Genomic DNA, 16121 nt, shown 5'->3' with positions numbered 1-16121 from the left:
TTCAGAAAAGTACACAAAACATAGTTCAGTGAATTACAAAGTAATTGTTATTCAGCTTAAAAATCAAAATAATGTACTCAGAAAGTCTCCTTATGTCACCTCCCATGCACTACCCCTTCTCTCTCTACTATATTGACTTGTTACTATAACTTTAGTTTTTTAATTTATATGTAAGTGGAAGTATGCTGTGTATACTTTTATTTTCTACTAGAGGCCTGGTGCACAGATTTGTTCACCGGGCCTCTTGCAATCCAGGACCCCTCGGGGGATGTCGGACGGCCGGTTTCGGCCCAATCCCTGCAGGCCAGGCCGAGGGACCCCACAGGTGCACAAACCCATGCAGCCAGGCCTCTAGTATGCATTTAAGATCTTTGATTAATCTCTTCCTGCCTTTCCCCCTACCCCCTTCCCTCTGATAGTCATCAGACTGTTCCATGTTTCCATGCCTGTGAGTTGAGCATCTGTCCCCTGGTGGTCAGTGTGCGTCATTAGCTACCAGTCAAACGGTCGAACCGTCGAGTAGGCTTTTATATATGTAGATTTTACAACATTTTGCTTGAAGACTCATCCATGTAGCTATATTTAGTGTATTTTTGTGGCTGTATAATATTCTTTTGTATAAACATGTCATACTTTGTTTATTCATTCTAATTTTAATGGACATTTATGTTGTCATATTTTGGCCATTATGAATATGTGTATGTAAACATTTTCATACAAGGCTCTCCATGCACATACAAGCATTTGCCAGGTATACCCTGGAGATGGAATTTCTCAGCCATAACGTCTGTGCTTCTTCAACTCTAGTGGATAATGCTTACAACTATTCTATGTGATGATATCAATTTCCACTCCCACCAGCAATGAATATCCTGGCCATCCTGGTAGATGTATGGTGGCATTGCAGTATGGATTTAATTTCTATTTCCCTAATGACTAGTGAGGTTGTGCACTTTTTCTTATGTTTATTGCTACTTGAATATCTTCCTTTGTGAAGTTCTTTCCCTATTTTTATACTGGTCTGTCTTTATTTTTCTTATTGATAGAAATTCCTTATATATTCTGAACATGAGCCCTTTACATGAGCCCTTTGTTGGATTTATCTTCACCCCTTCTACATCTTGCCTTTTCAAGTTCATAATGGTATCTTTTGATGAACAGTGTCCTAATTTTAACACAAAGTTATTAACCTTTTCCTTTAAGGTTAATGGTTTTGCTCTTTGGTTTTTCATCCCTGCCTTATCTGAATTATGTCCTAACACTGCTATATGTCTCAATTACTATCTCAGATGTTTTTGTATTCCTGTCCTAGGGTTGGAGAAATAAAGGAAAGAGTGGGAATTATTACAAGTTAGAAACTTAGAGAAGGGATCCCCCCGAAGCTAGGACACAGACTGTTTTGGTAGCAGTTCTGGCCAGCCGGTACTGATATCTCTGAAGGAATGCCATAAGGCTGGTCCTAGATATGAGAAAAAATGATAAGCTAAAAAAAAAAACTGCTGCAACTTGGGGCAATTGTCACTGCCAGGATGAAGGCCAATATTGCAAATATGTAGACCAGGAAAGGGGAGCAAATTTTTAAAAAAGAGACCAGACGGCTGGAGGAGGAAGAGGAACTTGAGGAGGAGGAAGAAAGAAGATATGGAACTAGCACAAGAGAAACGTGGTTTGCAAAGTCCCAGCCCCAGTATCATAAAGCAGAGTAGAGAAGAGCATATTTGCTGAGAGACAATAGCCTTTGAGAAAGGTCGACTTACAGTATATCTTTGTGGCAGTACTACAGGGCATAGGGTCCTTCCCAAGGGGACCTGACCTCCCCTTCAATCAGAAGCTCCCAGTCTATGGATTGGTTTAGACCTGGAAACTGGGTGAAAGGTCACACTCTCCATTGTTGTGACCCAAGTCAGATCTCTGGCTCCAGACCTGGAGTTTTTCCTTTTATGCAGTTCATGTAGCATTTAGTAAGCCACCATCTATTTTATTCCCAGGGACATTGTAATCCATTACGCACTGCCAAAGATCCCTGCAGGCCGAAACATTTTCTGCTTTGTCTTCCCTTACCCATTATGGAACATGTCCACCTTGACTTCTGTGGTTATGTGTTGCCACTAGACTTTAAGTCAGGAAGTCTGCCCTAAGGGCAGCATCTCTCACCATCATAAATAGCCTAGAGAAGGCAGGTGCCAGAGATTTCCAAGGATAAGTCTCCCCTCAGTAATATATTTCTCAGTGCTTCATACAAAGCAACTGCCCTAGGCGAGATTATTATAAAACACGGGAAGGCTAGTTTTCTCAGACATGGAGAGCAGGCTGCTTCCACCAACAAGGAAGGCTCAGAGTGACGTGGGGTTTCCAGATGCTCAAGTCTATTTCGATGTTCCCATTCCAAGTTTCAGGGCTCCACTTCTTTCTAATCGGTGTCCTAAATGAGATTTCTACAGGACTGTGCAATGCTATTACCAGCACAATTAAAGCTGTGTTCAATTTTTAGCTCAGGGGCTACCTGATAAAGTGCTTTAGAATCAAAGAAATTCTCTCATTCTCTAAGACTTGATCTGAGAGTTAAAAGACCTGAGTTTGTCTGTGTGCTTTTCCCCCTGTAAATGCTCTAGTGATCTCAGAAGTATCCATCCCACCCATCCCTCAGTCCTTATAGTCATCATTACTGCCATATTGGTCAAGTGCGTTAGCCACACATGGACCACCAGCTGGCGACCGCTGCCCCAAAGCACTTGCTTCAGAAATCATCCTATAAAAAAAAAAAAAAGAAATCATCCTATATAATAAAGAGCTGATATGCTAATTAGAATAAACTTCCAGCTGCCCCAAAGCACTTGCTTCAGAAATCATCCTATATAATAAAGAGCTGATATGCTCATTAGAATGAACTTCCAGAACTACCAGTGGGTGGGAAGCAGAGAGGCGGGTCCACAAGGCAGCCAGGGCTGTGAGGGCCAAGCCCCTTGTACAAATTTCGTGCATCAGGCCTTTAGTTGTTTCATAATCACTCAAAAGTAGTGAGTGATTTTATTAACTGTGATGCCAATGTATGCCATGTATTGGCAAGGAGCTGAAGAAATGACCATACCAATCTCCAACCCCATCTCTGAGGCCCCCTCTCCCCAGGATCCCATTTTTAGTAATAATTTATCGACATTTTTATCAGTCCAGTCAGGAGACCAAAATCACACCAGTAATTTTAACAGAGATAACCTATATATATAAAAGCCGAAGTGACCAGCCGACCGTTTGACCGTCTGACCAGTAGCTATGATGCACACTGACCACCAGGTGGCAGACGCTCAATGCAGGAGCTGCTGAGCTGCAGTGACTTGGCAGCTGTGGTTCTCGAGTGACGCACTGGAACCAGACAGGAGAGAGCCTGATTCTGGGGTGGGTCACCTGAGAACCACCCTCTCGCAATCCGGGACCCTTTGGGGGATGTCGGAGAGCTGGTTTCAGCCTGATCCCTGTAAGCCAGGTCGAGGGACCCCACGGGTGCATGAATCCATGCACCAGGCCTCTAGTTTAATACAAAAAAATGTTAGCCAGATTTTAAAGAACTGAAAGGCAAAAGAGGGACACTGAGTATCAAAAAAGTACTAATAATAGGAAGCAACGATCACTCTTAGGATAAGGAACAGAGAAAAAAGAGTTACTAGAGCCTAGAAATTTGGAGGAAGGACCCCCATAGAGCTAGGACTCAGATCTGAGGAAAGGGTATTGATATCTTTGAAGGTTTGCAATGAGGCTGGTTCTAAGAAAGTGGGAAACCTTGAACTGGAAAAACTGGGAATGACTGTTAGTGCCAGAGTGAGGCACTATTGCTGTGGTGAGACAAACAAGAAAAAGAATCAAACAGGAAGTGCAAGTCCTCTTGTCCTCTAGCCTTCCACTCTCCCTCCCCTATTGGCAAAGCCTCATGGGCAGCCAGCTAGCAAAGAAGAAATGAGGTTTAGAGGTTCTGCCTCAGATTCACAAAGCAGAGTACAATAATGGTGATATCAAGCCAAGAGACAATTCTATGTAATAAAAGGCTAAAATGCAAATTGTCCCCTCAGGAGTTCGACTGACCGGGAGTTCGACAGCTAGCTATGACTGACCACCAGGGGGCGGCGCGGAATGAAGGAAGGCCCCAGCAGCCAGCAGCCATGGGAAGGAAGGCCCCGATCCGCCCTGATTGCCAGCCAGGCCTAGGGACCCTACTGTGCATGAATTTCGTGCACCGGGCCTCTAGTAGCTTAATAACCCATAGTCAAGAAGAAGCAGGGAGTAGCTAGAGTTAGGCTTTCTGATTTTTTGAAACTGTTAAAACTGTGTGTTTTTTCTGCACAGTGCATGGCAAATAGCAGAAGTTTAATAAATGTGAGCTACTAGGGTTCACAGAACCCACCGTGTAGTTAAATAGAAACACCATACTTCTAGTTGCATGATTCTTTACTATTGCTATTGAGATTCCAAAAATCAGAAGTTCCTGTTCTTTTCCACTCCCACACAGTGCAGCTGGACAAGGAGAACGGTGGAAAGAAGCAATGGGAAGGAAACTCAGAGCTGTACTGAGGTAAAAACCATGAGCGAGAAGACAGATGACCACTAGGGATTATATTATGAGAGGTTAAAAAAAATGACAAGGGTGAAGAGCATAGTGGATTAATGGATTTACCTTCTGCCTGCGGTACTATTAGAAAGTTGTTTTAATGAAATCTATATGGTTTTCATTGTTTCTACTCAATGCATCTGTGACCTTGGCTTAGGTTAGCAAATAAATGCTAGTAAAAAATGTATCTAGATGAACAAAGCTAACCCAGATGGAGAAAATAGTTGGATTAGCCTCAAGATCAGTGACTGGTTTGACCCAAATCAGGATGAAAATGGCTAGCACAAACATAGTCTCTGGCCTTAGCAGTCCCGCACCCAGAATTCCAAAAGTTCTACAATTATCTTAGCTTCTTCCCTTTGAAAAACCATACCTAGAGTATCATTAAGTTTTCAAACCAAATCTTACACTTGGCTGAGCCAGGTCTAATACCAAAGTCTGTCTCTTAACCGCTACAAACATGAGGTTCCTGGCTACCCTTCACACACAGAGGCTGCTATCATTACCAATAGGATCTTCACTCATTTTCCTCTTCCCAATACTACTAAAGACAGATAGCTAAAATATCTCATTAGTTGGCCATTGAAAATTAAAATGTAAAGATATAATGCAATTATCAACTAGTCACCTATTTTCTTTAGTGAAGAAAAATTACATTTCTTTAAGAGAATAACACTAACATTGTAGTTATTTTAAAATCCTGTGTTAACACGGCTTCTCTCACTAGGCAACAGCTTCCTAATTCCAATTACAAACTTTCTTGAAGAACGATAGCAATAAAATCTGACGGGCCCAGAATAACAAATTGTGTAAAATTGGTCTTAATCTTCCCCCACCACACACAAGGAGTTTTATGTTCTACTGCCTACAATGTGCCAATGTGCGGAGCAGTGTGAAAGTGTTAAAACGGCTTAGATCCTAAAGACAGCACACACTGTCAGAAAATGACAAGGGCTCCTGTCCTTTCTTTAAAGTAAGCACATATATTGTGATCAAAGGGTATTTTATTTTTTTTGTTAATCCTCACTCATTTTACACATGTCTCCTCTGCCCCTCAGCCCATGTTGTATTCTCTGGAATGCCTTCTATTCTCTACCATACATATTTTACTCCACTTATTTTTCAAAACACTCGTTCTTCAACATCTAACAGTTATAGATTCTAACTCATATCTCTCTCATCAATGGATATAGTAAAATGGTCTCAACTAGCTGTTATCTGCGAGGCTTCTCTAAACATGATACAATGGAGTTCTGTTACAAGTTACCCGAGGCCAAGTGCTCAATTCAGAAGCACAACAATCAACCTTGTTTACTGTCCGTGTGTGTGCACTGCGCCGCAGGGGACTGGACACGGGGCACACAGGAGGCCCCAATCTGGGGCAGAAGCTGGCGGACAAGTACTCTATCCAAGACCAGGCCCTTCCTGGACGCTTTATTACCCAGAAACAAAGCTGGGTAAAATACTTCAATCCGGCGCCACCCCCGTGTGCCCGCAGCGGCGGGGACCGGGCGGTAATGCGGAGCAGTCATGCAGGTGCAGTGTTTACCTAGCTTTTCTCGCGGAGCCATTTGGAGCCCTCGGCACCGGCTCCCCGACAGCCCCAGGCGCTCCAGCGCCGCAGCCCCCCTGCTTCCATGCCCCCAGCCGCTCGCCGCGACCCGGCTCCCTGGCTGGCTGCCTCTCCTTCCCTTGCCCTTAGCTCTGGGGCACTTACCATCCCAATACCAGGCCGGTGGTCACGATGAAGCAGGTAAAGACCACCGCGATGTAGAAAAGCGGCGAGTACTCGTAGAGCGTTACCAGAAACACCGCAGCCATCGGGGTCTCCAAAGCTGAACTGGGCTCCAGCGCCCAGCCCAGCTCAGCCCGCTCCGCCCTGGGTAAAGCCACTACGGTGCCCCGCAGCGGACAAACTTTGTACTTCCGCACTCGCCTGGGGTTCTGATACACTGGAAGTAAGGGCTGTCTCGCGGGCTGCGGAAGCCGGCGTGCCAATCACGACGTCGCCTGCAGGGCTCGCCCCGCCCCTCCCGCTCCCGTCCCGAGCTATTGGCTTCTCGGAGGGGCGGGGCCATGACTCGCACCGCCCCGACTCAGGGAATTGGTACCCGGCGAGCGTTTTCTCCGCCCGCCTGTCCCAGCGGTCCCCGCTTTTCTGCGGCAAATTCTAAAGAGGTATTGGGGCCAACTCTGTCCTCAACTCGGGTTAGGTTTTCTGATGCCATAGAGAGAAAGCACACTCCGAAATCGACGTAACAGAGCCTAAATTCTGAAACCCTGCGTGTTAGATCCGAGGCACATTTGGGAGGGGGAAGGCCGGCATCTTGGGTTCTACGAAGTGAAACGACCCCAAAACCTGCTCTTGTTTTATCCGGAAAACTTCGGCACTGTGCAAAACGCCAACAGGAGTCTCAGAAGCAGTTTACACGAGCCTTGTCAGCCTTTTCGAGTTGGATTTAATGGTAGAGGGAAATGAGCATTGCATATCAAGATGCTCATAGAAATAAATCAACTGCCCTCCCACATCCTCTTCTTTTCGCCTCCCCTTACACCCCTCAAATTGGAATTAGATATTTGAACTTTTAAAATTGTCACTTTAATAAGAATTTTAAATGTGTACCATGTGTATATGTGTGTTTATATATATATATATATTTTTTTTTTTTAACTGAGCAGAATTTTTAAGTACACCCTTTTTATTCATTCCCGCTCATTCAACTCCATCAGGTTAGCCTCCCTGGAAGTCTCTCACAACACTTCCACTGAGATTTTATTAATTTGCTTTTAGTCCTAAGGCCACACCTAGCTACCACAGAGATTTGGAAATGTGATCTTTTATTCTGAGCAGCAACATCCCTGATACAAATCCAGATGGGGGATCAGGGTAGGGTTACCAAGGAAGAAAAGAACAAAGGGCCTTGGGCTGACTGAAACTTAGCGGTCACTCCACACGCCCACATCACCAATAAAATTAGTGCTGGGAGAAAATGAGGTAAATTTGTTCCAAGGTTTCACATATCCCTTGGCAAATGACCACGTATTGGGTATTCTCTGGAGTAACGCTGTGTGAGAAGCTTGGTTCAACAACAATTTTTAATGACTACATATGTGATTTCTGAAAGTACATAGCTTATTTAACCAGCCCCCAGTTGTCAGACTATTTTTTTTTAAATTATAAATAACACTCCAATAAACGTTCTTAAAGCTAAATCATTTCTTTGGGATAAATTCCTAGAGGTAGATCTTTTGGTTCAAAAAGGATGAACATTTTAAGCTTTTGGAGAAACACTGCTCTCCAGAATGTATCCATTTACACCTCCACCCTTTCATCCTCAGTTTTGCCACCATTTACTTGATAATGTCATTTAACAAAAATTTGGTCAATGTGCAAAGCAATTTTATTGCCATAAACAAAGAATTTTCATAATGAAAACAAAAGGGATTTAAAAAGTAAATCAACAAAAACAGGAAATAAAATAATAGCAGCAACATATTGGAAGATAGAAAACAGATGAACAAGGATAATTCACTAGCCAGGCCATGGAAGCCAAATCCCAAACCAGCAGTGGGGAAAGCTGAGAACTAACCTGGTTTACACTGAAGAATTTACAAAAAGAGCAGGAACTAACACAAATTTAACTCCAGCCCCATTTCCCATTTCGGGGCCTGCTACAACCATTGAAACCTATCACTTTACTTCCAACATAGATTCTTTTCAAGACAGGTCTTATTTCATTCCACCACTGGAAATCCTTGATTGCCATGCTATATATGCTTGAGAATTAAGTCCCAAGTTCCATGTTTGTCATACTCACCTCTACATGACCCAATTCCCACTTACCTCTTACTTATTCAGAAATTGTTTCTTGAGTGTCATATATGTTCCATACACTGTAGAAGACATTAGGGATACAAAAATAAGCAAAAAATGACATGTCTCAGTTCTCATGGAGTTTATTATCTAATGGAAAGGACAAACATTAGCCAAAGAATTTTGAACAAAATATAAAGGCAAATGATGATAAGTGCTATTAAAAAGAGGTGCAAGGAGCTATGAAAGCTCATAATGAGGGAATGGGGAAATATATGGTTGACCAAGGAAGGCTTCCCTGAAGAACAGATTATTTGTTTGTTTTTTTGTTTGTTTGTTTATTTTAATCCTCACTCGAGGACATTTTTCCATTGTTTTTTAGAGAGAGTGGAAGAGAGAGGGAAAGACAGAGAGAAATATCCATGTGAGAGAAACAACAATTGGTTGCCTCCCACAGGCGCCTGGACCAGGGCCCGGGCTGGGGAGGGGCCGAAGTATGTGCCTTTTATTTATTTATTTTTCATGTGCCTTTGACTGGAATCAAACCCAGGACTCTTCAGTCCACAGTCTGATGCTCTATCCACCAAGCCAAACCGACCAGGGCTGAAGAACAGATTATTAAGCTGAGTCCTGATGGAGAGAGGTTTACCAAGCAAAGGGACATGAGGGGAGAAAGAGCATATCGGACAGAAGCTAAGCAGGTGCAAAGGCCCCAAGGTGGGAGATGCCTTTGACTGGAATCAAACCCAGGACTCTTCAGTCCACAGTCTGATGCTCTATCCACCAAGCCAAACCGACCAGGGCTGAAGAACAGATTATTAAGCTGAGTCCTGATGGAGAGAGGTTTACCAAGCAAAGGGACATGAGGGGAGAAAGAGCATATCGGACAGAAGCTAAGCAGGTGCAAAGGCCCCAAGGTGGGAGAAATCATAGTATAGCTGAGAAAATGGAAGGCCAGTGTGATTAAATCATGGAGAGTGAGGAAGAGCATGCTATGATATGAAAATGGAGAGAGAAGCAGGGCCCAGATCATACAGGAGTCTTGCCATTTTAACTGCTCAACTTTAAGAGCAATGAGAAGCCATGGATATGATTGAAGAAGAGGAATGTTATGGACTGAATTGTGTCCCTCAAAATTCATATGCTGATGCTGTAAACCCCAATGTGGCTGCATTTGGAAGTGGGGCCTTTAAGTGAAGTTACATGGGTGGGATCCTACTCCAATAAGACTGGTATCCTTATAAAAAATATTAAAAAGGAAGAGACACTGCTCTCTATGCATGTGCATACAGAGCAATGCAGAGGTGGGTAATGCAGGACTGATATAGTACTTCCCAGTGCAAGGAAACCAGGTCATGTGAAGACACAGTGAGAAGGCAGCTATCTGCAAATCAAGGAAGCGTGCTGGCACCTTGATCTTGGACTTCTATCCTCCAAAACTGTGAGAAATTTATTTTGTTTTAGCCACCCAGTCTGTGATATTCTATTATGGCAGCTTAGGTAGACTAATACAGGGAATGACATTCGGTTTGCATTTTAAATCAGTCCCTTAGCCAGTGGTTCTCAACCTTCTGGCCCTTTAAATACAGTTCCTCATGTTGTGACCCAACCATAAAATTATTTTCGTTGCTACTTCATAACTGTAATGTTGCTACTGTTATGAATCGTAATGTAAATATCTGATATGCAGGATGGTCTTAGGCGACTCCTGTGAAAGGGTTGTTCGACCACCAAAGGGGTCGCAACCCACAGGTTGAGAACCTCTGCTTAGGCTCTTGTGTAGAAAACTCATTGGTAGGAGGCTGGAATGGATATGAGTAAATATGGGGATAAAAATTCATAGGTTATTTTAAAATTAAGGGCAAGCCCTAGCCGGTGTGACTCAGTTGGGCATTGTTCCGTGCACCAAAAGGTTGCCAGTTCAATTCCAGTCAGGGCATATGCCTGGGTTGCAGCTCAATCCCTGCTAGGGGGCATGCAGGAGACAGCTGATCAATGTTCTGTTCCCACATCAATGTTCTGCTCTCTCTCCCTCTCCCTCCCCCTCTCTCTCCAAAAATTAATAGCAATATTAAAAAAAAATTCCAGGCAGGAAATATTGGTAACTCTGATTAGGTAGTGATGAGGACTTGCAGTGAAATGGAATATTAATAGGAAATTATTTTAACTGAGTGACAAAAATAATAACAGTATCTTACTTGAGATTGTTAATTTCTCTTTTAAGTGAAAGTCCAGAGGTAGGTAATGCAGGATTGATATAGTACTTCACAGTGCAAGGAAACCAGGCTTCTATTTTGCTTTATGTAATTCCATTTCCTAAGGTCACCTCATGGTCCGAAATGGCTGCTGCAGCTCCAGCCATCATGTCGATATTCCTGCTAGCAGAAGGGAGGAAAAAGAGGAGGAGAATGAGATTCCACTTCAATTTAAGGAAACTCCAAGGATACAGCACACATTCCATTGCCAAAACTAAGCCTTGTGTCCACATTTAACTGAAAGGGAGGCTGTTCAGAGTATCCGGCTAAAACTAGAGGGTTCTATTACTCACAGGAAATAAAATATAATTTAGAAAGATTACAATAGCCATGAGTTATGGGTTTTGTTACAATAATATTAGAATAACCTGTCATTGTTAGATTGTTCATCATTTACTTAATTATTTAGCTAACAAGAAAAGCAAAATTATACTTGTTTAACATTTAACCTACTTAGATAGTTGGGCAGGGGGATGAACATTTTAAGTGAGGCTGAATCAATTTCAGGTTTGGCAAAATACACAAGGACGGAAGTTTTCCACGAGAGGTTCAGAGCTTCAGTGTGCCCAAGAATAACCTAGAAAAGCAGGACTTGGATTTTGAATCCTATTTTCCAGTAGTGACCGCCTAGGAAGCTTCCAGATCAACTTGCCAGTCTGTGTCTTTGGTATATTACTGGTGAGGTTCTTTCCCATTAAAGCTGTGGTTCTTAACCTTCTGGCCCTTTAAATACAGTTCCTCGTGTTGTGACCCAACCATAAAATTATTTTCGTTGCTACTTCATAACTGTAATGTTGCTACTGTTATGAATCGTAATGTAAATATCTGATATGCAGGATGGTCTTAGGCGACTCCTGTGAAAGGGTGGTTCGACCGCCAAAGGGGTCGCAACCCACAGGTTGAGAACCGCTGCTTAGGCTCTTGTATAGAAAACTCATTGGTACATATAGGAGGCTGGAATAGATATGAGTAAATATGGGGATATCAATTCATAGGTTATTTTAAAATTAAGGGCAAGCCCTAGCCGGTGTGACTCAGTTGGGCATTGTTCCGTGCACCAAAAGGTTGCCAGTTCAATTCCAGTCAGGGCATATGCCTGGGTTGCAGCTCAATCCCTGCTAGGGGGCATGCAGGAGACAGCTGATCAATGTTCTGTTCCCACATCAATGTTCTGCTCTCTCTCCCTCTCCCTCCCCCTCTCTCTCCAAAAATTAATAGCAATATTAAAAAAAAATTCCAGGCAGGAAATATTGGTAACTCTGATTAGGTAGTGATGAGGACTTGCAGTGAAATGGAATATTAATAGGAAATTATTTTAACTGAGTGACAAAAATAATAACAGTATCTTACTTGAGATTGTTAATTTCTCTTTTAAGTGAAAGTCCAGAGGTAGGTAATGCAGGATTGATATAGTACTTCACAGTGCAAGGAAACCAGGCTTCTATTTTGCTTTATGTAATTCCATTTCCTAAGGTCACCTCATGGTCCGAAATGGCTGCTGCAGCTCCAGCCATCATGTCAATATTCCTGCTAGCAGAAGGGAGGAAAAAGAGGGGGAGAATGAGATTCCACTTCAATTTAAGGATACAGCACACATTCCATTGCCAAAACTAAGCCTTGTGTCCACATTTAACTGAAAGGGAGGCTGTTCAGAGTATCCGGCTAAAACTAGAGGGTTATTACTCACACAGAAGAAGAAAACAGAGTTTGAAGGAGGACCAGGAGTCTCTAGCATAGGAGAAATATACAGGACCTAATGATGGCTTGGATTGGGGCATAAGAGAGGGGCAGGAGTAGAAGATGAATGGATGTAGCTGTCATTCACTGACATTAGATCCTAAATTTCCAGTCTCTCACCACCCATTCCTGATCCTCTTCCCTCATCCCCTATAAATACTAATCATCAACCTACTGAATTACCAATCTTCTAAAAATACATTGGATACATTAGAGATGGATGCAGGTTTGTAGGGCCTGAAGCTCATTTCAGGGACCCATTCTAAGAGATTGAAAACAAATTACAAATACAAATTAAATATAAGGCCCTGGAAGGGCACGATGCAAATGAGGGACCCCAAAACGTGAACTTCATTCACTTTAGGATGCTTTAAGCCTCACCTTTACTTTATCACCAATAACAAAATTGTAAGATGCCATGGATTGTTAGGTGTATCCTAGTTTCAGAGAAATTAAATGTAGAGAAATGAATCTTAAAATTAGTGAAATAATCTATGTTTAGATCTCAGAATTGGCCATTATATTAGTCAAGGATCTCCAGAAGAAGGGGTAGGGAGAAAAGTAGATAGGTAGGTAGATATAGATATTGGGAGAGAGGTTGATTGATTTATTAGGAGGAATTGACTGCCATCTACAAGCTGGAGATCCAGGAAAGTGGTGGTATAATTCCAACCCAAGTCTAAAGGCCTGAGTACTAGGGAAGTCAATGGTATAAATTCCAGTCCAAAGGCAGGAGAAGACCAATGTTCCAGCTCAAGCAAGCATGCAAGAAGAAAAAACAGGAGGAGACAGATTCCTTCTTCCTTTTCTTCTGTTCTCTTCAGGCTTTCATCGGATTGGACGATGCTCACCCACACTGGGGCAGGCAATCTACTTTGCCAACCGCACCAATTCAATGTTAATCTCATCCAGAAGCACTCCGAAATCATGTTTAATCTGAACACCCCATGCAGAAGTCATGTTGACACATAAAATTAATCATCAGAGCTATGTGTATATCCTCTTTCCTTTGCCTGCAAGCTCTCTTTCCTCCTCCTCCTGGCAAATTTCTAGTTATCCTTAAAAGTCAACTCTGAATCTCCCTTCTTTGGGAAGCTTCCTGAACACTTCCCAACCCCTGGGGAGAGCCCTCTCCAATAGCACCCAGTGTGGATCCATATGGAGCCCCCTGACCCTGGTGAAAGCATATGCTCACTTAGTCTATATAGCCTACTAGGTTCCCAGCTCCCTGAGTGTAGGAATGACACCTAATTGATGTGTGTGTCGACAATGCTGAACATATATTTTATAGAGGCTCAACAGGTGTTTACGGAAGGAAGGAAGGAAGGAAGGAAGGAAGGAAGGAAGGAAGGAAGGAAGGAAGGGAGGGAGGAAGGAAGGAAAGAAGGAAGGAAGGAAGGAAGAAAGAAGGAGGGAAGGAAGGACGTTCTTCTCCATGAGATAATTTGGCAGCCCAAAGTATCTATATTAGGCTATAAAATGTATAACTCTCAGATGAACGGAAAGAATGACTCTTATTATCTATAACTGATTTAGTTTTGCTTGTGAATCCTCACCCCACTGAGCAGTAGAAGGAAGGAAAAAGGGGAGAGGAAAAATGGGAGACTCGTGAGCTTAAATTTATCAATTATAGGTATCCTAGTATCCTCAAGTTTAACTGCCCCTTTAGGTAGCTGGTCTCTTTCAGAAAAATTGTTAGTCTCTCCTCTCACTTCTCCCTCTTGCTTCGTGGGCATTCACATGATCCCATGGTAGGGTTGGAAAAATGAGGTCTGAGCTCTGCACAACAATTGTGAGTCCTCGATAAGGTAAAGCAGGTTTCATCTGGCCTTTTGTGGCCCCGGCTGGCAACCACTCCTGACACCAAAAGTTCCAGCCATTTACTTCTAGTTGTAAAGCCTTAATGCATTGTGACCTCTTAGCTCCACTGTTCACCAGACTGTTCACCATCTTTCATCATTTTACTTCCAGCGGGAATGCATGAATATGTAGATTCTCCCACACAGCACCTTCAGGCCGCTGAGAACCAGCAGGTATCTCAGGATACCAAACAAGGCCACCTCTGCCATTGTTCCCGAGTCATGTTCAGGGGTGCAGAGCCAAATGCAAGGCCTCTCCTTCTTCCTTAGTGGAGTAGACCACCAATTCTCTACAGGTTCTCTATTACCACATATACTTGGGTGCTTTTCTACTACCCTGCCCTGCACCCCCCATCCCCATTCTGAGACTTCAGCCAGAACAGGATAGGTATGCCTGCCTGCTGCACTTATTCAAGCTCCGTCTCCATCCACCCTCCACCAGACCAAAGTGGAAAGACGCCCTCCTTCCCACTCAGCAGGTACTTTCCTTATGTCATAGCCTCCATCTTCTCTACCATATGGCATATGCTAAATGACACTTTTAATTTTGCCAAGGTTTGGATTTTGAAGGTAATGGAGCTTTAAATTTTTTAAAACCTTTCTTTCTTAGTAATGTCTGTTGTTTTTCCAAGACTACTGTGTTTCTTGGAACTCAAAAGTCTTATTTTTTGAACAACTCAAAAGTTGTTTTTCTTCTGCATTCCAAGCATCGCAGTTATGTTTCTCCTTGGAGGCTGATAGATGCTCCTGGACAACCAAGGAGAGGGTTTCATAAGAGAAATGCAGAACTGATTTAACATGTTTTCAAATTTTATTATCTTCATTATGCATTTTTCTTGCAGCTGCCAACCCATTCATTCATTTATATGGCCTTTTTAATGTCCCACATTATTTCCTAGAGGGCAAATTTATCTCTATTTTGGAGACACCCAGTAGGAACATAATAAGTGTCATAACTGAGTTTCAAATTTTGAGGCAGTCACTGCACAACATAATTGAATGAATATGTAATTTGACTATGATCCCAGAGATGACAGGGATTGTGAAAAATCGTTTGGTGCCTAAGAAGAACCTAACCCTTTGAACCCATTGAACTTCCAAATCCCTCTAGTAAAAAACTCTCCTGGGCTTAGATGCTGGGCTTCTGTCATCTATATACACTAGGTGGCAGGAGGCTGCCTGAAGCCTGCCCCAAGTGAGCTCGCACTGGTGATTAATATGGCACTTATTCTGTGCCCCAAGGCTCAGGACATCCATTTATAACAGCGATTCCCACCCCTGCGTCCTGGCAACGTTTGACAATGTCTGGTCACATTCTTGGTTGTCACAGCTGGGGAGGTGCTACTGTCCTCTAGCGGGTAGAGGCCAGGGATGCTGCTGAACATCCTACCGCGCACAGGACGCCACACCACCCACAGTGAAGGATTATTGGACTCCAAATGTCAATACGCTTAAGTTGAGAAACCCTGATGCAGAACATTCTATTGAATTGATTCGAGTCATATGGATCTTGAATGTGAAGAGTGCATTTTGGCACGGTCGCCCAATCACGGTCAGGTTAGGAGCCTATCGGCGACCGCGTCCGGCTAATTTTGAGCCGCGCCTCCCACCGTCCGCGGTCACGTGTCGGCCCTCCAGGCCGCGTCGGTCGGTGGGGGTGGCTGTGCCGGGCGTCGGGGCAGGAAGGGAGGCGGCCGCGGTGCCATTCTTAAAGGGGCCCGAGGGAAGGTGACTGCCGGAAGGAAAATGCAGATCCAAGCAACAGCAGCCTCCTGATCACCACACCCTCTGTCTGAGGAACAGCAGCTGTACGTGAAGCCTCCCCCCACCAGCCAGAAGAGCCACCACAGCTGTGAACA

At 43.4% G+C, this 16121-nt stretch overlaps 2 protein-coding genes across 5 annotated transcripts in view; one reads left to right on the top strand and one right to left on the bottom strand.

The window, feature by feature from the left end:
- CGRRF1 (cell growth regulator with ring finger domain 1) overlaps positions 1-10718 on the bottom strand; it is a 28612-nt gene extending 17894 nt beyond the window's left edge. The window contains exons 1-2 of one of the 3 annotated variants that reach the window (XM_014545596.1): positions 10610-10718; positions 8416-8491 (exon numbers count right to left, since the gene is read on the bottom strand). Coding sequence is in view for 2 of the 3 variants with exons in the window: in XM_005873594.2 (XP_005873656.1) it covers positions 6315-6418 (104 nt within the window). In the remaining variant the exon portion in view is untranslated. Of the gene's footprint in view, positions 1-6314; positions 6528-8415; positions 8492-10609 lie in introns of those variants that run through there. The other 2 variants (XM_005873594.2, XM_005873593.2) reach the window with 2 other exon arrangements.
- Positions 10719-15881: 5163 nt separating this feature from the next.
- GMFB (glia maturation factor, beta) overlaps positions 15882-16121 on the top strand; it is a 16382-nt gene continuing 16142 nt past the window's right edge. For both annotated transcript variants that reach the window (XM_005873592.2, XM_005873591.2), the window contains exon 1: positions 15882-16010. In XM_005873592.2, the coding sequence (XP_005873654.1) occupies positions 16009-16010 (2 nt within the window). In that variant the 5' untranslated portion in view covers positions 15882-16008. The remainder of the gene's footprint in view (positions 16011-16121) is intronic.

This window comes from Myotis brandtii, unplaced genomic scaffold, assembly GCF_000412655.1.
Source record: "Myotis brandtii unplaced genomic scaffold, ASM41265v1 scaffold413, whole genome shotgun sequence".
NCBI lineage: Eukaryota > Metazoa > Chordata > Mammalia > Chiroptera > Vespertilionidae > Myotis > Myotis brandtii.
Note: the sequence above shows the minus strand (reverse complement) of the source record. Positions and strands in the feature narration are given on the sequence as shown.